Genomic DNA, 21,807 nt, shown 5'->3' with positions numbered 1-21,807 from the left:
TTTGAGTAGTAATCCATAGTATAGATGGACCACAGCTTGTTTAACCTATTCACCTATTAAGGAACATTTTCGTTGTTTTCAGGTTTGAACTATTACAAATAAAGCTCCTATAAATAATAATGCACAGGGTTTTGTGTGGATATAAGTTTTCTTTGTTCTGGGATAAATGCCTAGGAGTGGAATTGCTGAGTTGTATGGTAAGTGTGTGTTTAGTTCTTTAAGAAACTGACAAACTACTTTTCTGAGTGGCTACACCATTCTACATTCCTATGAGCAATGTATAACAGATCCAGTTTCTCTGTATTCTTACCAACCTTTGGCAGTTGTTACCATTTGTTATTTTATCTCTTACAATAGGTGTGTTGTGATATCTCACCATGGTCTTAATATATATTTCCTAAATGACTAGTGATATTGAACATCTTTTCACGGGCTTATTTCCCATTTGTGTATCCTCTTTGGTGAAATGTCTTTTCATGTTTCTTGCCCATTTTCTAATTGGATTGAGTGTTGTTTTAATGTGGAGTTTTGAGAGGTCTTTGTATATTCTAGATACATCTTAGCCAGATATGTGATTTGCAAATATTTTCTCCCAGTCTGTAGCCTTGCTTTTTTTATTTTCTTCACAGAGTCCTTTGCAGAGCAAAAGTTTTTAATTTTGATGAAATCCAGTTAGTCAAATTTGTCTTTTATGGATTGTGTATTTCGTGTTATGTCTAGGAACTCTCCACCAAGCCCCAGGTCCCCCAAATTTTCTCATATTTTTTCTAAAAATTTTATAGTTTTATATTTTATTTTAAATCTATGAACCATTTTCAGTTACTTTTTAAATAAAGTGTGAGGTTTAGGTTGAGTCTGGCTTCTTTTGCCTATGGATTGCTCCACCCCAATCTTGTGAAAAGACTTTTCTTCCTCTACTGAATTGCTTCTGCACTTCTGTAAAAAATAATTTAGATGTACTTGCATGTGGTGCTTTCTGGATTCTCTATACTCTTTCATCGACATATATCTATCCCTCTGCCAAAAATGTACACTCTTTATTACTGTGGCTGTATAATAAGTCTTGAAATAATAAGAATGTTTTCTTCCACTTTATTCCGTTTTTTCAGAATCATTCTAGTTATCCTAACTCATTTGTCTTCCTATATAAATAAAACACCCTAGTCTAGAGGGATAGCTTTCTTATATTTCATGGGCTGTAAGGGCTTTGTACTGTGTTCCTCAGGAAGTCTCTATTATTAAAAACTGCTAAAATAATCTTTTGTTTGGAACAGAATATCAAATCTCAACCAATAGCTAAGGCTGAAGGTAACTGACTTCTTGGCGTTTTCTCACTGTAGGTAGGTAAAAGTCATCAAAGTTTAACCCACATTTTTTTGGGAGAAAAATCTTAACTACCATTGGCCCATGGAAAGACAGGCCCATAGCGCCTGGACAGGGACTTGAACCCTGGACCCTCAGATTAAAAGTCTGATGCTCTACCGACTGAGCTACCCAGGCTCTGAATGCATGTGTTTATTCGGCCTCCTTTGTACAGTTCAATTGCTTTGGGGGCATTCTTAACCCCCAACAGAATTTTGATAAATTCGATATTCCCCCTCACATTTTTTTCAGTGGACATGTAACATTTTTCTACATAAGGTTCAATTTTTCTGAAGGATAGAGTAACTTATATCAAAGGAATCTTAAAACTATAGTAGTTTAATACATACCAACATCTCTTGAGAAAGAGAGAGAAGAGAAAGCCCTTGTTAAACTTCTGTGAAAGATTTTCCTTTGATCTTTTATTTCCTTGAATTCGTTATTGCCATCCCGTGTCTCTCATAGAATTTTATTCCAATACAACATCTTTATATATTTAGTATCTTCTTGATTTTCCTACCATGCTTCTCTGTACCAAATACAGGAATAAACATTGATGTCTGTTGTTTTTCTTTTGAACCCAAATCTGTATTAAAAATACTTCTTGTGGATTGTGCTATATCTGCATCTACTTGCACATAATTAATCAAAGCATAATAAACAGATAATAATTTAAAGACCCTTTAATGGAGGACATAATGGAAATAAATGTGGAATTTGTCCTCCTCCCTCCTCCGTGAAATCGTGTACAAGACTACGTCTACTTAAGGATTCAGTTCTTCCCATTGTTCCCGTGATGGGAATCCGAGAGGAGAGCATATTTACACCCCGGGGCACTGTGCCACAGCCAAATGAGTCCTAATTTATCAGAAATTTCTTAATTTATCAAGCAGAAGGGCGAGATTTTTCCATGAAAGGTGAGAACGTGGGACTTACGTGCCACACTTCTATGGCAGGCTGATCCTCTGAGAGGTGACTTTTGAAAGGTAAATACCCTAGGAAAGGTGAAATATGTAAGATCTAGAAGTAGATTTAGTTCAATTGTTTGAATACAGCTTAACGATGGAGTTGCTAAAAAACTTGCAGCCAAGGTTGGTTCCGATGCATCGATCTCTGTGTTTCCTGTCCAACACGCTTCAGCTGGTCCACTCTGCTTATAAACGGATGTTCCCTCGTCGATATTCAACTCCGTTATCACAACTGGGTTTTCAAACACAAGAATGGCTTCTTTTCTTTCCTTCTTTCCCCCGTCTTTTTCTTCCTCCCCCCTAGCTCAGCTCACTGCTCCCTTTACTCGGCCTCTTTTCGGTCCCCTTGAGAACCACAGGGTTCCAGCAGCGCCCCCAGGCCTGCTCGTTTCCAATCCGCCAAATATTCAGTCTCTGAACCCACTTCTTCAGAAGCTTGTCTGGGCTCACAGGAGGATCTGCAGGGGGAACCGAGGAGGGGGCGGCGGGGCAAAGCCTTGAGGAAACCCTCGCTTGAGAAGAACCTGTCAAAAATCTCAAGAGGTTTTTCTTTGCCTGCAAGGGAGCCAGATTTTCAGAATTCCATTTCCGATTGGATAACGTTTGGATCCATTTTGACAGGGGACAAGAGTTCCTGTGTCTGAAAACAGGATTTTTTGTTTTCGGAGTTGGTCTCGGAATAGAGCTTTTGGAAGCCTCTGCACACCAAGGCTCCTGTTGTTCGCGGCTGCCTCTGCGTGCTACCTTCCAGAAATTGCACTGCTAGATGCCGAATAAGAACTTCACCCCACACAGAAGTAACTAGAAGCCACAAAAATATTGCTCACCAAATCCAAATGTTAAATCTCTCCAATTTAACTTCCCTCCAAACGTCTATAGTCCCTCCTCCGGCAGGAGGGTGAATGTGACAGAGAAGTTGGAGTGGAAAGGGGCAGGGCAATTCCCGACTGTTTCGTGTTCTCTCTTGCTTTTGGACGTCGAGGTTGCATTTCCCCTGGAATTCCTTCTCCTTTTCCCATTTGCCAGTTCCTACTTGTCCTTTGGATCTCAGTTCAGACATTACCCACTACCTCTTCCCCGAAGCTTTTGCTGACTCCTCAAGACTGGTTTAGAAACTCCTAGAATACACCCAGGATTCCTGAAGTTATTTCAATCTTATTAATAGTCCTATTTACATGTTGTATTATAACTACCTCTTGTATGAATCTTACATTTGCACGCTCAGGGCTCAGTCCTTAAATACCACGTATATGCAAATGTCTTTCCATCTTAGACTGCTCCTTCAAACTCCAAATTCACATACGCAGCTGCCTTCTCGACAAGTATATTATACTTAACATTGCCAAAGACTGAATTACTAATCTTCCCCCCAAACTTTCTCCTCCCCAATCTTCCCCCATCTCAGTAAACAACTACTCCATCTGTGCATTTATCTGTGAATCTTTGGTTTTGCTCAGATCTTACATCTCATCTATCAGCTCCACCTTCAAAATATATCCATAATTCAACCAGTTTTTACTATTTCCTTTACTATCATACAAGAAGGCCTATCAATCTCTTGCCTAATTTAAAAAAATCTTTATTTTATATTAGAGTATAGTTGATTTACAATGTGTTAGTTTCAGGTATACAGCAAAGTGGTTCAGTTATACATATACATATATCTATTCTTCTTTCAGATTATTTTCCCACATAGGTTATTACAGCATATTGAGTAGAGATCCCTGTGCTATACAGTAGGTCCTTGTTGAATATTTATTTTATATATAGTAGCGTGTATATGTTAATCCCAACCTCCTCCCCTCTCCTTTTCTTTCCTTTGACACAATTTTACATTAATTTTTGTTTCCTTTCTACAAAACCATTTTAAAGGCATTTTACTGATTGAGCACCTCAGGTTTTATGTGAAGTTGCTCCTGTCGTGAATAAAGAGGGAGTTCTTTATTCTGGAATTTTGCTTCTGTCTTTTCCTCCAGGCCAGTTCTACCTGGCAACAAGATACAATTTGAGGTGAAGTCCAAACAGTCCTCATTTCACTTAAGAAAGAACAGAGTCTTAGCCTGCCCTGTGACCAATAGTGGTTGTGACCATAGCTGGCCATTGGGAACATTTCCAGTATGTAGATCCTCAGGTGTTTCTCGGGTCCATCACCTCAATTTTTGCAGTAGACCCGTCACTGGTCCCCTGGTTTCTAGAAACCTTGCCCCTTTCCTGTCTATTCTACACACAGAAGTAGTGCAAAATTCCCCAAGGGTTTGAAACTCTCCAAGAGTTTCCCTCCTGTTCAGTAAAGAAACTGAAGTGTTTCTAGTGGCCTGCAAGAGCCCTCCCCTCCTCCCCTCCACCCTCCTCTCTAGTTCCTTGCTCTTCCTCAACAAGTCAGACATACTCCTGCCTCAGTCCTTTGCACAGGCTGCTTCCTCTGCCTGGAAACACCCTTTCCCAAATACGTGCCTAACTCATTTCCTCATATCCTTCAGGTCTGCTCAGATATCACTTTCTCAGTGCAGGCTTACCTGTTCAACATATTTAAAATTACAAGACATTAAAAAGAAAAAAAAAGCCATCCCTATTATCTTTTTGCTATATTTTTTAATTCATACTTATCACCATCTACTGCACTATACATTTTACTTATTCATTGGTCTGCATTTCCCATTATAATGCAAACTCCATGAGGATAGAGTTTTGCCCATTTTGTTCGCATGTTTAGTCCCAGTATCTTGAGGAGTACATGTTAAATAGCAGCTACTCATTAACAATTTGTTGAATACATGTTGAATGAATGGTCTGCCAGGGTACAATAAATGAGTTTTTCCACAGGTGGATATACAAGCAAATTTCAAGAGTTTAACCTTGAAAGGGGACAGGAATGGTCTGTTCATAGGTAAAGGTTCTGAATTCCATTTATATAGCTCCCTGTTGTGGGTGTGTGTACAAACCTGACTGAGTTGCTAACCGTGGGTCTTCTGTTTAATTATGTGACCCACCATTGCTAGTCAGTGCTTGTGCAAGGACTTAAAGCTTGACCCTGCAGTTAGGACTAAGCACCTAAGACTTCTAATCCCATCTGGAGAGGTGCAGATGTTCATCTGTGTAATCACTAGTTGTTCCACTTTCCAAACCTTCAACTGTCCAGGAATAAACCCTGACTCCTGAGCTACTGGAGCTAAGGCTGGATGAAGATAATACATGAGGCTCCGAGGGAGTGGGAATCTGTTCTAAAGAGGACACATTTTCCTATAAGGCTTCTGAATAGTGCTTTTAAGAAATTGTATTTATTTGGTTGTTTTGTATTTTGAAAAAGTAATATAGAGTTCAAAAATTTATAAATAGTTATACAGTTAAAAGTTTCCTTCCCATCCCTGTTACTCACCTACCTGGTTCCTTCTCTTTTCTCCACCCTCCACAGGTTTCTACTATTATTAATTTGTTACTTAACCTTCTGGAGTTTCTTTGTCCACTTGCATGTAAATATATAGATTCATATGTTCTGGGTCTTGCTTTTGATACCTCACAATATGTTTTGGAAATCTTTACTCATTGATAACATAGAAAGCTTCCTTGTTTGTCTTTGCTTAGTTTTACACTTTGTTGCAAAACAAACATACAGAGAAGTAAATAAAACCTTATTTCTACAACTTAACAATTAATTACAAATTGAACACCCATTTAACCATTACTCAGGAGCAAAAAAAAAAAAAAAAAAAAAGAGCATTGCTGCACTCCAGAAGCCCTCAGTATGTCCCTTCCACTCACCCTGCCTTCCACACTCTTCTTATCCCCCCAGAAAACCACAATCCTGACTTTTATGGTAACCGTTTTTTACATTCTTAATACATTTTACCATCTACACATACATCCCTAAACAATATACCATAATTTTGTGGTTTTTAAATTTATATAAGTATAATCATACTAAATGTTTCCTTTGTGTCTTCTTTTCACAAAATTATGCTTGTAAGATTCATCCATAGTTTTGTGTATAGCTCTGATCTGTTCATTGTCAACTGTTGAATAGTATTCAACATTATTTATCCAATTTACTGTAAAGGTTCATTCAGGTTGTTTCCAGTTCTTGGCTATACACACAATACTACTATGAACATTCTTATACAGATCTCCTTGTGCACATATTTCCTTTGGGTATATGTCTAGGATAATAGGGTATGTATATCTTCAACTTACTAGATAGAGTCTAACTGTTTTCTAAAGTAGTTGTATCAGTTTAGACAATAGTGGTGATGAAAGTTCTTATTATGTCACATCCTTGCCAAATAGTACTTCTTGTCATATTAATTTTAGTAATTCTGGTGGAAGATCAGTCGTATTTAATTATAGGATAACTTGCATTTTCCTAATTTCTAATAAAGTTGGTTGCTGTAGTTTTAAAAATATATATTTCCACAAATTCTTTGGCACTCCTCTTATCAAAAGGTGGAATCTGATTGCCTTCTCCTTGACTATGGGCTGGGCTTAGTGACTCGCTTCTAAGAAAGAATGAAGCCGAGGTGATGCTGTTTGACGTCTCAAGCTAAATAAAAGACAAACATCTTCTGCCTGGCTCACTCTCTCAAGAAGTCATAGACTTCATAGAGTCATGGACTCATAGAAGTTCTTTATACCATATTTTCATGCTAGTCCTTTTCGTTATTTATATTGGAAATATCTTCTCCCATTCTGTGTTTCATTATTTTATAGTTTTTTTTTTGATAAACAGAGTTCTTCATTTCACTTAAATTTATCAAATTTCCCCTTATGTTTAGCGCTGTTGTGTCTTATTCCTTTAGAAACCTTCTCCTATCCCAAAGTATAAATATAAGTGTCTCTTACAAAAAGGTAACTTCTATAATCCAAAACCACACTATTTGTTGTTCAAACTGTTCCAGGTTTGGTCATTGGGAGCTCTTTCCCTGTTATAAAGAGACGATTGTCAAAGCTGTTTCTTTTTTAGTGTTGATATTAATATATTTTTTTCACACGTCATATAAAAGATCTTGTTTCATCTTTCGCTGAACTAGTTAAGACCCAAGTGTGGAAGTGTAGAAAGTGTGGATGGTTTCCCAGCTTTTTTTTTGGACGAAAATAATCCAATAGGGTCAGTTTCTTTGCAAGAATCAGTTACCCAGTGGAAAAATAATATGCTCAAAACGGCTCTATTTCCCTTGCTGGGTCACTCACTGCTAACCTTTCTCCCTGCAGATGGGAGTCAAAACAGGACTTCAACCTTGGGGCACATCAAAGATGTGTTCAGATTTTTTAAAATTCTCAGCGAGAGGTTTGTCTTCTAGACATTAATTGTGATATCGTAGTGGACCTGAAACTGGCAGAACTTTCATTTGTGTATAAGCGTAAGAAAGTGGTTTATCTTATACAGCTTGGCCCGTACGGGGATCGAACCCGCGACTTTGGCGTTATTAGCACCACGCTCTAACCAACTGAGCTAACCGGCCACTAGACGTCAAAGATATTCCTCCTTAGGTAATTAAATGAAAACGAAATAAAACGGTTTCTTCAAATTCTTCTGGGGCTGGGGAAAAGGGAACATAAAGAACCAAAATAACCCAAAATTAACATTAAAAATAAAATCACATTCTTCCTATTTCACTCTCCCCTATCGTGGAGTTAGGAAAAAGAAAAAGAGAAAAACTTAACATTTGGCCTGAATGAACTCTACTTCTTGGGGGCCTCTCTCAAACTGACAGTTCTGACCCCAAACGATCAGAGCCCCGGAGTGAGGTGTCCTTCCTCCTACCCAGGGAAGCCCGGGGGCCAACGAGAAGATGCTCCAAGCCAGATTTGGCGGCGGGCGGATCACGGAACTGACCACGGAGCGGCCACGGAGCAGGGCTCCGAGGGCTCGGCCCCTGCGCGCGCCTCTTGCGGATGTACTTCGCTCCTGGAGACCCATTCGGACAGATCCCAGGACATGAGACCTGCGAACTTGCACTCTCTTGCCGCCGGCCTCGGCCTCGGCCTCGGCCTCGGCCTCGGAGTGATCCTGAAATGCCTTCCGTCCCGCGCACTGTGTGGTGGGCCCTGACCCGGAGCAGAACTACGTCCCCAGAATCAGGGGCCTTTATCTGGACCAGAAGAGAAACATCTAGATCTGAGAAGGGTGGCAGCGTCGCGACTCAAATTGAGCAACTTCAGAGGAAAGAGGCAGAAACACCTGCACCTACCAGGTGCAGAGCAGCCCCGGCTTTTTTCACTGGCCAAAGGGCCTCCAGAGAAAACCCTCAAAGGCTGAGGTAATCAATATTCTGGAATACCTGAGAGCTAGCCCTGGCACCACAGACACATTGGTAGGGAAGTTCTGAGACTACTTAAGGGAAAGTAGCCCAGCACCAAACCCAAACCCATTCGAATAATAAATGGAGAAGAAGTTTGCAAAGGAAAATGAAAGAAGTTGCATCCAGCAGAGTAGGAGGAAAACCAAAAGGATGTGAAGAGTTGAGGGTTGACCTCATTCTTTCATTTCTCAACAGGTACTGAGCACCCACGATGTGTCAGACCATGGTGCACATGCTAAATATATAAAGGGACACACTGAGGCTAGACCTCAGCATGAGGGGCTGTGGTTAAAGAGCAGTAAGTGGTACAGGGTAGCACCCGGTGAGCGGGGCTGGGATTAATCCTCAGAAGAAAAAAAAAAAGTTACTCCTCAGGGTTTGGAGTCAAGAAAGGCAGGGAGTGACTTCCTCACAGAATGGGCTTTATGGCTTCTGTTACCATCCCAGCCCCCAACCCCTTGTCCTGACTTGCCTTTACTTCTCCTCCACTTCCCAGCTTCCCAGAGGCACTCAGTCGCCCTGACTTGCTAATTCCTGCTCCTGGTGGCTGCTGCTCCGAGTGGTGAACAGGGCACTGCTGGCAGTGCTAAAGCAGGCTAAGCGGGACCCTTAGTACTGAGGTTGGACCCTTGGTACTGGGCCCAACCTCTTAGAACTTGGGGGTGTCCCCATCAAGAAGGTTTGACCAGAACCCTAAATCCCTAGGGTTGGAAGCTGAAAATGCCCGAGAGTGACATTTAATTATGGAAAAAGATGGTGAGTGAAAAAGATGGAAAACTGAAAGACAGAGAAAGACAAAGATTAAGTGACAGGAAGAGAAATAGAGACAGTGGGGAAGAGCATAAGGGACAGAAACAGAGCCTGAGGGAGAGAGATATTGAGAAGATAACGAAGGAGAGACGGAAAGTCTGAAGAGAGGGAAATAGAGGCAGAGAGAGAGAGTGAGAGAGAAAGTGACTAAAGGGACACAGGGACCAGAAATGAGAGACAGGAGTAGAGCGGTGGAGATAACTAAGACCGAGCAAGCAAGAGAGGAGAAGAGTAGAGGAGATACTGACTGAGAGACAGGGACAGAGACACAGACACAGAGAAATAAACAGAAACAGACTAAGACACAGAGAGAGACAGAAAGGAAGATATCCAGAGAAACAGGAGGAGGTGGAGAGACAATTAGAGACAGAGACAAGTTAGACAGGAAGAGACTGAGGGAGGAGGGCACAGTGAGACAAACAGTGAGAAGCAGAGACAGGTCAGGGTCTGAGGTCCAGAGAGAGACATGAAGCAAGGCACCCAGTCCAGGAGCTGAGCAGAATTTGAGTCAGAAGCTGATTTGCAGGGGGAGGAGAGGAGCATAAAGAGCCATATTTCTTTGACATTTAAAATAACAATATTCACGATGAGAATAATCACTTATATTCACATAACTCTTTGTCTGTAACAAAGCACTTTTAGTTGGGAGTGAGGACGTTTGCAGACACAAGTCAGTTTTACGCAGAACAGGTGCTAAGTCTGAATTGCTGGGAATTTCCTCTTTCAAAACAAGCTTTCTCTTGTCCAATAAGTGTATACATCCAGGACTGAGGTGGCCATACAGGGAATGGTGAGGATGTGGGGCTCAGACCCCACCCCTAACCTGGCTCTTCTTTGCCAGACCAAGCCAGGTCTGCAGCTGCTGGAAGATGTTCTGTGGTGAGGTGGAGAGAATTTGGACAGTCAGACTCCAGCACTTGTAGAGAGCAGGAACATGCAAATTAGTATGCAAGTGACAATGCAAATCACCCAGAGCTTTTTCTCTCTTACCTGGCGTGCTAGGCGGAGGCTGGGGGAGTCTGAGGGTCTCTCAGGTGCCATGTCCAAGCAATGAGAAGCACTAGGGATGAGAAGGGCTGACTCTGAGGGTCCCAAAGGCTGTGTTATACTTAGCACATGCCAGGGGTCTATATCCCCTGGAAAGAAAGGAGAGAATGGTGTGTTGAGCTAGGGCCAGGTAGACACTAAGGAGTCAGGCTCTGATAGCATGCTCACCATTAACAAACAGCACTTGGGTGGCCCCTGGGGTCTGGCCACCATAGTAGGAGTTCGTCTGGGACACAGCCTGGGCTATGGATGAGGCTGAAAACCCGAACACCTGCTCACATAGCTCTAGTTTGGAGGGCAGAGCTGGGAGCTGGGAGAAAGGGCATCCAGGGACCTCACAGGTGACATCTGTGGAGAGAGGTATCCATAAGTGTGGAGTACATAGCCATCCCCGTACCTCTTTAATAATCACTTACAGAGCTCTCCCCACTGATGACCAAGACAGCTCTAGACCCTCCTTTCAATGAGTTCACGGTCCTGTCAGAGACATACTCAGCCCCAGACAGCGATGGCCCAGAATGATCAGGGCTGTTATGGACAAAGGCCTGGAGTAGGGGTGGGGCCGTCTCAGAGGGAGCACAGTGGGCTCAGGGACAGCATCCTGCAAGGGATAAGACCTTAAGGAATTAGCCGGTGTGAGGCAAACAAAGAGAGAAAAGAGGAAACCGCATGTGCAAAGGTCTAGAGGTGAGAAGGAGCCTGGAGTGCTGAAAGCACAAATTGGACACCTGCTTAATATCCATAGCTCCCCTGTGCTTTCAGGGTAAATCTAACTTCTCAGCCTCACATTAATTTATTCCTTCCTTCACCATTTATTTGAGCACCTACCATGTAGTCAGATATATGTTGAACAATATATTGGGAACATAGTGACAACAAAACAGCCCCAGGCTTTGCTGTCACAGGACTCACCGTCCAGAGGGGAGACAGGCAATAAAGAATGTATGACAAGACTGTGGGAAGTGCTAAGGAGAAGAACACGGAGCTAATGGGGTAGGGGGCAGGGAGGCAGACTTATCTTGAGAGATCGTGCCCCCCTTCCTGAGGAGGGGACATCCTGTGTTGAGACTTGGAAACAAGTAAATTGTGTGAAGAGGGGAAGATAAGTAATCCAAGAAAATGCCTGAGGATTAGGAAGATTGGTGTATCGGGCAGGGGGTGTCAAAATATGCAAAGCCCTGTGAGGAAGTTGCATTGTATGGGTGAAGGGAAGGCCTAGAGACCAGAGAAGAGGCTGCGTCAGGGATCCAGGCAGGAGAGCATGGGGACCCCTACCAGGACAGCAGAGGTGGGAAGAGAAAGGGGTTGGGTGAACTGCCGAGTTGTCCAGGATAAACAGTGGGCAAGACTCAGTGATTGACAAGCTATGGGGATGACAGGAAGGAGGCATGCAAAGCACTGTTAGGGTTTCTAGCCTGGTAACTGGAGAGGGTAGGGCCATTCCTGGGACAGGCACATAGATGAAGAGCAGATTGAAGGGACGATCACTCATGTTGAGGGCTAAGTGTGTGAGTGAGAAGGTACGTGAGGGTCAAGCACACATGCACACTCTAGTACGGCTGTTCACCCCACACCCCACACCTGCAGGTTAAACGAGGCCCAGCAGTCCGGCTAGTTGTCCTATGGAAATGAAAACGAGTCCAGACTACCTGTTAGATAGCTTGTCTGGGCATAGCACAGAATGTATGTTTTGGGGGTGAGGGTTAGGCCAGTCACTCACAGTAGCCAAACTCGGTACAGGTCTGGTACAACCACTGCCGGTCGCCAACGCCGGCCACTTGGGGTTCTGTGACCTTCAGCTGTGCCACTGTCTCTGCTCGAGAAAAGCTTAAACACTTCTGGCCCAGGCTGTGTGTGACAACCTAGGGGACAATATACATACATACATACATACATACATTCCTCCCTTTCTCCCATCAAGCCAGAGCATGGAGCCATAGATCCCTACAAGTCAAAAGTCAGAAGTCAGAAGAGGGAGTCCCTGAGTTCTCCTGGAAGTCAGTCGTCAGAGGTGGTGGGGACCTAGGTCCCTGTGGGTTAGAGATTAAGGTACTAGATGACCAAGAACATCTTACCTGTGATATCTTGGACATGTGAGAATATCTTAGATCTCAGTTTCCTCAGCTGTGCCTACCTCGAACTATTGTGAGAATTCAATGAAATAATAAATGTGAAGCACACTGCACACTACTTGGTGCAGACAGCGCTGGAAAAGTGACAGCTGGATTGTAGCTGTGGATTCCGAGGCTGGGAGCCCGGTCTCTCGGAGAACTATGTCCCCAGGGCTACCTTTTTTCATTCTGTAAATACTAATTGAGAGCTTTCCGTGTGCTAGACGCTGTTGCAGGCTCCAGGAAGAGGCCAGAACAAGGTAGGCAAGCTAGATAGTAAGCATAGTCGTTAACATTTGCATACGGTGTGCCAGGCTCCCTGTTGAGTGTTTTCCATGCCCCTACTTCATTTCACCTCCGAGGTCCCTATGAGATGTCATACCCATTTTACAGATGAGGAAACTAAGGTGCAGAAGGCTTTACGCTTGCGGAAGATCACACAGCGGAGGTGGAGCAGGAACCCTTGTCTGCCGACGCCTGGCGGTGCTCAGGGGTGCTCACCTGCACTGCCCGACGAAGCCCGCGGTAGGGCGCAGGGCTGCTGCAGTTGTCCCGGTCCCCGAGGAGGAGTCCGCAGAGCTGTCGCACACTCAGCGGCGCTCCCGCTTGCCCGTCGTACTGCACCGCCCCTCCCACGAGTGCCTGCAGCGCCCCCAGCAGCTCTGCCTGGTCCGCAGCGCGCCCCAGGGACCCACATGCGCCCAGCTCCGCTCGCAGCGCTGCCTGGGCCCAGCCGCCCGCGCGCAGCCGTCGCTCCACCTCCGCAAAGGCTGCGGACGCAGCAGCCCGGCACTGTTGGGAGCGAGAGGCAGCGTTGGCGAAGACTCGGACCCGGGCCCCGGCCTTTCCCTTTCCGTGACCTGCATCCTCCCTGGGCTCCCACACTTTCCCGGCGCCAGATTCATCCCGGGGGCAGTTGAACGCCACTCAGACCCGAGGCCCCGCCCTCTTCCGGCTCCTCCTCCGGGTCGTCCCCCAGGCCCCGCCCCACAGTGGAACAGCCTCCTGATAGGGTCTTCCGTCCCCAGGCCCCGCCTCCGTATCAGCCCCGCCCCTGTTGGGTCTCCTCCCTTCTTGGTACCCGGACCCATCTTCAGCTCCCGCCTTCTTCCCAAATACACCCATCTCTCGGGGATCCCAAGTCCCTCAGACCCCGACACCTTGCAAGCTTCAGCCTTTTCTTTTGGCCCCCATCCTCAAGGCCTCTTCTCTCTCCCTATCCCCCTCGGACTGGGTCCCACATCCTACCTCCGGGGATCCGCCAATCGCAGTGTTCATTAGGCTTCTAGACACCACCTAAAAGTCCGACCGCCGGAGAGTATCAGGTGACTCCGACCACTGAGGCCCTCCTCCCCACCCGGACCCACCGCCCGCCATCCTTACGTCATTATACTCGGAGAAATCCAGTATGGCCCGCACCGGAGCGGAAGAGGCGACGGAGGCGAAAATGAGATGGGGAAACTGAGGGAAGAGAAGTTGTCAGCCTGGGGGCTTAGGGACTGGGATCCCATATCTTCCCGCCCCTGTGTCACTCACTCGTTGTGTGATCTTAGGCAAGTCCCTACCTTCTATACACGGGACTCCCGTGAAGGCAGATTGTAGGAAGCTCTTCTGGGCGGAAAGGAGGGTGTGGGAGGAGGGAGTGTGGTGGGCAGGTATTCTATTATCTGAGTTGGGGACCCCGGAGTCCAAGTTCCCTCCCCCCAGTCCTCTCAGAGGAGTCCCGGGACCTTCAGCCTGGCCCAGGCAGCCAGGGAGCCGGCATAGGAGCCTCCGAAGCAGAGCCAGGGGCTGGAGAAGGAGACGTTGAAGAGGCGGGAGAGTGCGAGGCGGGCAGAGACCACATCGGCCAGCCTAGGGTCAGAGGGGAGGCTGGATCAGTCCCCATGACTGGGAATCCCTGAAGATTCCCCCATTGTATAGGCGGGAATGGAGAGTGGAGGGAGTCTGGCCAGAAGCTAGGGCTCTTTTCTCATGATGTATTTCTGAGGACTCCCCATGCCCACAAACTCATTTCTACATGAGTGCCTAGGTCAGGGGAGACCCATCTGGAAAGCCTCCACCATTCTCTTCCAGACTAGGTGGGAGAGGAAAAACCTCCAAGGCAGTTTGGGTGAAAATCTAGCCTGTAGGAGAGATCAGAGAGTTAACTGGGGAGCCAGAGCCAATCAGACCTTGTGGCCACTGCAAAGCTTTTGTCTCTACTCTGAGTGTGATGAGAGACATGTGAGGGATTTGAGCCGGGAGAGAGGTGATCTGGTTTATGCTCTAATGATCACTCTGCTTCATCTGGAGAATAGACTGTAGGGATCAAGGGCAGAAACAAGGAGACCAGTGAGGAGACTGTGTCATCCAGGTAAGAGATGCTGGTGGGCTGGACCAACAGGCCATAGTGAGACAGCAAAACGTAAGAATACAGTGGCAGGGGGGATTGGGGGAAAGGGAAGGAGAGAGACCCAGAGATGGAGAAAGAAAGAACAGGGCACTGAAAGACAGAGGCAAAAACACGGGACCAGAGACTCAGAGGTCAACTTCGGGCAGTGGAGGAGAGAGACACAGATGCAGAGATGCCAAAACACAGACATCCTCAGTCCCATGACCCCAAACACTTTCCCGACCCCTACTCACGCATGGCGGCTGGACAAGAAGCGGAGCTGGGCCACGTCGAGCCCCTCAGCGGGTATACTCAGGCCATAAAATCTATGTTCCAGACCTATCACCAGGGCCCCCCAGACTGGGGCCAGGGTTGCAGGGTGCCCTGTGAAGAGTCCAAAGGGGGTGTGTGTGAAGTGGGTGTCAACTCCTGCAACCCTCAGACCTCATAGCACTGCAATATGCAACTCCCCTTCCTGGCCTCCACCAATTCCTCAGCTATGTCTCTCCTCACCCTTGCATCTTACCTCTCATCACTGAGCCAGGCCCAAGGCTGCCTTCGCCTCCCAGATGCAGGAATACAGGCCCATCCTGGCTGGTCCAATGTTGGTCATTTACCCAATACCGCTAAGAGGTAGGATGGGGAAGAAGAAATGGGATTGTGAGAGTTCTGACCTGTTCTTTATTCCCTGTTCGCTCCAGTCTCTCTCCCTAATGGATCTCTGTATACTTATAGTATCTGAAATAGGTTTGTTTATTTACGTGTTCATTTCTCTCCTGTTTGTCTCCTCATCTAGAATGTAAGATCTACAAGAGCAGATATTTTTGTCAGCTTTTTCACTCTTATATCCCCAGGGTCAAGAGTAGTGGCTAACACTTGGTAGGCACTTGCAGTATACTGAAATAATAATTGTAGAATAAGTAATGAATGCAGATGGATTTAGGAATAGGGCCTACGTGAGGTGACCTCTGGAGACTGTGGATAGAGTAGGTGTGAAAAATGGTAAATCTGTTCATTCATTCAGTAGATATCTTCAAGTGCCTATTGTGAGCCAGGTCTGGTTCCAAAGACGGTCCAGATTTTTGCTCCATACTGAGACTTGGTGGTGGGTTTAGTGTTTAATCTGAAGGATGCGGGGGCGGTGTTGAGGGGCAGTGAGGGAGTGAGAGTGAATGACAGGGAAAAGGAAAGACTGAAGGACAGGACCTGAGGGACAAAAAAAGTGGGAGGCTGAAGAAAGGAAGGGGAGACTAGGGGGTAGAGGGCAAATCCAAAAAGCAGAAGGACTAGACTAAAGGGCCATAAGGGATTCTGACAGCAGGCATCGGATAAGACTGAGGGGGAGAGGGATGGGGAGACAGAGGTGTAGGGATAGGAATGGAAAGCAGAGACTGAGGGGCAGGGTAGGGAGACTGAGGAGGGGGGCAGGGGACACAGTGGACTCCCCTTCTCCGGGCCTCACCTGCAGGAAGGATCGTCTGTCAGAGGCATTGAAGGGGTCCAGTGGCTGCACCAGCCACCCCTCTTTTGGGAGGGCCACACCTCCCTGGTCCAGGCTCAGGCCCAGGCCAGAGCTCTCCTGAAACCGCTGAATGTGCTCACCTAGGCGCCTAAGGAGGGAAGCTGTGGGACGTGGAGGGGAAAGAGTCAGTCCAGGCCCCCTTAGGAGCCCCTGCCTGACCCTCAGGATCCTCCTACCTGGAGCTGAGGACCCCCAGAGGGAAACCATGAGCAGAGGACCCAGCCACGGGACAGGCCCAATGGCCATGCCGTCCAGTCCTCCGTGCAAGGGCTCTAGGTGCTGTGTTCTCCCTGCTCACTCAAGACTTCAGCTAACATTCCCAGGGCTGGCCTTTAAATTTATAGTCTTTGATCAGGAGCTCAGGTTTCTTTTCTGACTCCTGTCCTGGGACAGGTCAAGCTTCTGTTGGAACCACTAAAGCGAGGCAGGGACGCCAGAGTCTGTATATAGAGACCTGCTGGTGTGTCCCCTGGATATCCAATTACTTCTCTCTCTGCTCCCGATTTTCTCCTCTCTTGCCCCCTGATCTCCCTCCCCTCTGGCCCTCAGTCTCCCTGCCTGCGCCTCAGTCTCTTCTTTCCTTCAGTCACCACCTCTTTCTACCTCAGGACCCCCTCTTGCCCTCTTCCTCTCTCTGCCCTCAGCACACTTTCAGTCCCCCTCAGTTGCCCCAACACTCAGTCTGTCCCTCTCTTTGTTTCTCGCTTCTCTTTCAGTCTTCTCTCTACTTCAGTCTCTCTCTCATTTAGTCTCACCATGTCTATTTTCCAGTCTCCCCCTTTTCTGCCCCTCATCAACCCCACCCCCAACCCTCTGACCCACAATCTCACCACGTTCCTTAGAGTCCTTAGAACACTTTGAATATCTCAGGCTTGCTCCTGCCTCAGAATGCTTGCTCCTGCCGTTCTCACTCTGTGGATTCCTATTTCTCCATAAACACTCATGTCGTGCTCCCTCACCTCAGTCAGATCTCTATTCAAAGGTCAGACAGGTCTTCCATGGTCAGCTCTTTACAAATTGTCAAACCTGTAGGTCTCCTTTATTCTTTACTCTTCTTCATAGCAACTTATCACTATCAGAAGTATACATATTTTATATGGTTCATCGTCTGTCTCCCAGACTAGAAAGTAAGCTCCATGGGGCTATGGATTTTCATCTCTTTTGTCCATTGCTAAATGTTGGGTCCTTACTACAGTGTACATAGTGGGCAATCAATAAGTGTTTGTTGAGGGAATGACTAATACATCAACTAATGTTGCTGGTTCTACTCTAAAAATTTATCCAGAATCCAATGACTTCTCCCCACGTCCAGCACTATCACTTTCTTCTAGCCACCATCATCTCTGACTTGGACTATCAACAAGCCTCTTAGCTTTATCTCTATCTTCAAAACGGACATATTTTACTTCTGGACAATGCACCCTTTTTAATGGTTAAAGCAGATGTACAAGGTATGTTTGATGGGCCACAAGACAGGCTGTTCTAGTTAGCATAAAGTTCACGCCAAATCATGTATAAGTCACAATGACTTCCCCACATCTCAATATGTGAGGTGGCAACCTTGTCTGGGTTTGATTTCAGGGTAATGCTTGCCTGGTAAAATGTGTTTGGAAGAGTCTCCCCCTCTTCTACTTTTTGGACGAGTTTGAGAAGGACTGGTCTTAATTCTTCTTTGAATGTTTGGTAGAATTTACCAGTGAAGCCGTCTGGTCCTAGACATTTGTTTGTTGGGAGGTTTTTGGTTACTGATTCAATCTCCTTGTTAGTAATAGGACTGTTCAGATTTTCTGTTTCATCACGATTCAGTGTCGGTAGGTTGTATATTTCTAGGAATCTATTTCTTCTAGGTTGTCCAATTTGTGGACGTATCATTTAGTCTTGGGCAGGCACAAGAAGGTGAAACTTATTGTTATTTTATGTGAAGAGTAGCTTCTACCACGTGGCCGGTTAGCTCAGTTGGTTAGAGCGTGGTGCTAATAACGCCAAGGTCGCGGGTTCGATCCCCGTACGGGCCAACTCGTGCTTTTGGCTCTTCACTTACTAAATAATCTTGCTGCAGGCACCTATCAAATTGGAAATAACCTCGCAGACGTAAAATTGGGATTAAATGTTGACTTCATTTGTTCTTCAGCAATGGCACCCACCTTCCTTGTCTCCCCCCTCAGGCCCCGCCCCCAGCAAACATAGTCCCAGCAAGAAATGAAATTTAGATGTTTCAGGTTTGACAAAGGTGCATTTTCATCACTCAATACTTGAAATACAAAACCAAAGTTCATTTAAGGAGGGAGCAATGTTGGTAAGGCACAGTCCCTTTGAAAGAGCTGATGGCTGATGTTTTCTGGGAGGGGGCTTAACACAGGCTTTCAGAGGCTAAGTGGGTTGACATATTCTATGGAAGCATGGTTATTGGGAGGAACTGCTGTTGTTTGGTTGGCACTCAAAGATATGTTTATTGGAGTGAGTGCATCCCTGGCTGGCTCACTTTCAGAAAGCAGGGGTTGACAGTGATTGGCTGTCATACAAAAGTATGTTCACAAAACAATTGTCATGGATAGATTGAATTGGTCTAAATTCAGGTCTGGTGGCTACTTGTCACCACTGCTACAGGACAATCAGTCTTTTCCTGTTTGTGATTAGTATGTGTTCTCAATATTTTACTTTGGCATAAAGCAAAATTAGTTGTTTAAATATCCAAGTAATGTATAATAAAACACTGATTTTTATTATTAATGACTTTTCATTAACTTTTTAATTACCTTGAAGGTATTATGCTAAGTGAAGATAAGTGAGACAGAAACAGACAAATTTTGTATGATCTCACTTACATGTGGAATCTAAAAAACAAAAACAAAATCAAAATCGAGTTCACAGACACAGAGAACAGATTGGCGGTTGCCAGAGGCGGGGTGTTGGGAGATGGGCTAAATGAATGAAAGGGGTCAAAGGTACAAATTTCCAGTTATTAAATAAGTTATGGGGATGTAAGGTACACCATGGTAGAATAGTTAATAACTTATTATAAAATGTTATAGGGATGTAAGGTACACCATGGTAGAATAGTTAATAGCACTGTGTTGAATATTTGAAAGTTGCTAAGAGAATAAATCCTAAAAGTTTTCATCACACAAAGAAATATGTAACAATGTATAGTGATGGATGTTAACTAGACTTATTGTGGTGATCATTTTGTAGTATATACAAATATCGAATCATTACATTTTATACTTGAAATTAATATAAGGTTTATGTCAATTATACCTCAATAAAAATACTGACCAAAAAAGAATTACAATAATAGAATAATAGAAAAACTCTTGTGTATGTAAACGTATGGGGACTCCTTTCTCTGATATGCCCTTTCTTGCACCCACTACTCACCCCTCCCAATTCAGCTCTGACCCAGACACTGACAGGCCTGGATTTCCCTCAATATGCAAAGGCAAGAATCTCTCAGGCCATGTCTTTGCTCATTAGCACATAGTATCTAAAAGGCCAGAGACAGAACCTGGCACTGGATGGACCAATGAAGTGAGTGACATATTCCTTTCTCCTGGTTTTATAAGGCAATGGAGGACATAGGTTTTTGAACTCAGTAAGCATTGTGCATTGCCAACAAGGGATGGACTCCTTCTGCATCAGTGGTTTTAAGCTTGAGGAGAGTTACCCTTGGACCTTTTGTGCTTGTATGTTACAGCTGACACAATCCTCTCATATTATCTCATATTATTGTATGGGATGCAGAACCCACAGACCGGGAGAGCCGACTGTAAGGAACTTAATCAGCCACAAATTTTGGTATCTGAGGGGGTTTCAGGAACCAGTCTCCGCAGATGCAGATACCAAGGGGTGACTGTATTTAATTATTTTTGTGGCTTGCAATAGATGTTTTATGATGTTTATAAATTAATTCTATTCCAAACCCTACTTCAGGATTTAATTTCATCTCTGATTCCAGAAGCCTTCACAGACTTTCAACACAACTCCCCAAATACCCATCTGAAACCTGTTTTAATGAGTTCTAAAACAACCCAGTACCCCAACCCCGAAGTGTCTGGCAGCATCTTACTGACTTGGTAGATTATGTACACCTGGCTCAGTACTTAGCACATAGTAAGTACTCAGGAAAGAAATTTCATTAGTGGAGAGTTAGAACTTCTGGTTAAAATACTTCCTTATTAAAACCAATGTCCTGTATTCAAATTCCAAACTCCATATGCTTGCACTAGGGTTTTACAAATGTACTCCAAGAGGAACTTGTCTCGATATTAACTGTCCTCTGATTCCAAACCTGAAGCCCTTACCTGGGCAATTAGATTCAGTGGGTTTGGAATGCGGCAAAACAGTGTTCTGTAGTGAGTAATAAAACATGTACGTTCCACCTTTGTAGAGTTGTGAGACATGGTTCATGAGGCTGCATTCTCACCACCTCTGTTATACCACTTCCTTTCCTCTTTGGTTTCCACTAAAAGAAGTGTCTTCTCTTGAGCATAGTGAGTTGGGTCTGGAAAAGTATGTATTCCTGTAGCATCATGTGCTTTTTTTTTTTTTTTTGTCATAATATTCCTCATCTTAATGTAAGTCCATAAGATCAGGGGTGGTTCCGTGTTTCCCTAACCCTGGTTAAAGCGTGGCACAAACTTTGTGATTAGATAAACTAATAAACTAGTGAAAATAAACGTTTTCATTAGTTTTTTCCAAGAAACATTACAAGGATTTGTTTTCTCTCTTTAAAGCTTGGTCCCGGATTTCATGCGTGTAAAATTATTCATAATCTTCCAGGCACTAGGAAGTCTAATTAATTTTAACCCAGTAATACTTGACATGTTGCTTTTAGTGCCCAGGACCGGGATGGCCGAGTGGTTAAGGCGTTGGACTTAAGATCCAATGGACGTGTGTCCGCGTGGGTTCGAACCCCACTCCCGGTAGGCTTCTTTTAGCGGGTGTCTTACCTGAAAATGAAAATTCCTTGTGCAAAGTTGGAAGATAGTACAGCATGTAGATGGCTCTGAACTTCTTTTATCCAATCTGACAGGATCTATCTATAATTGGGTGATTTAGATAGTTTAGATATAATGTAAATATTGACATATTTGTATAAAAATCCGCTATCTAATTAGTTGTTTTCTATGTGTTCCTTTTGTCCTTTGTTCCTTTCTCGTATCTCTTTCTTCCTGTCTTTGAAATGTATGAGCATTTTGCATGATTTGATCATATCTCCAGCATTGCCTTATCATTTGTATGTCTTAAAAAAAATCATTAGTCGTTTCCCTAGGGTTTTCTATATACAGTTACAATTAATCAAAGTCCACCTTCAAATAAG

General features: G+C 44.8%; 1 protein-coding gene across 1 annotated transcript; it reads right to left on the bottom strand.

Annotated features, from left to right (window-relative positions):
* Positions 1-1,403: 1,403 nt before the first annotated feature.
* Positions 1,404-16,797, bottom strand: PRSS16 (serine protease 16). The gene is made up of 12 exons (XM_082414609.1): positions 16,664-16,797; positions 16,428-16,588; positions 15,492-15,591; positions 15,220-15,349; positions 14,322-14,445; positions 13,975-14,052; positions 13,840-13,887; positions 13,093-13,383; positions 12,201-12,342; positions 10,649-10,828; positions 10,424-10,569; positions 1,404-10,307 (listed from the first exon to the last, which is right to left on the bottom strand). The coding sequence occupies exons 1-12, from the start codon at positions 16,731-16,733 to the stop codon at positions 10,239-10,241; spliced, it is 1,539 nt and encodes a 512-aa protein (XP_082270735.1). The 5' UTR covers positions 16,734-16,797; the 3' UTR covers positions 1,404-10,238.
* Positions 16,798-21,807: the final 5,010 nt, after the last annotated feature.

This window comes from Balaenoptera physalus, assembly GCF_965194825.1.
Source record: "Balaenoptera physalus genome assembly, chromosome: 11".
Classification (NCBI taxonomy): domain Eukaryota; kingdom Metazoa; phylum Chordata; class Mammalia; order Artiodactyla; family Balaenopteridae; genus Balaenoptera; species Balaenoptera physalus.
The sequence above is the reverse complement of the archived record's forward strand: the minus strand, read 5'-3'. Positions and strand labels throughout refer to the sequence as shown.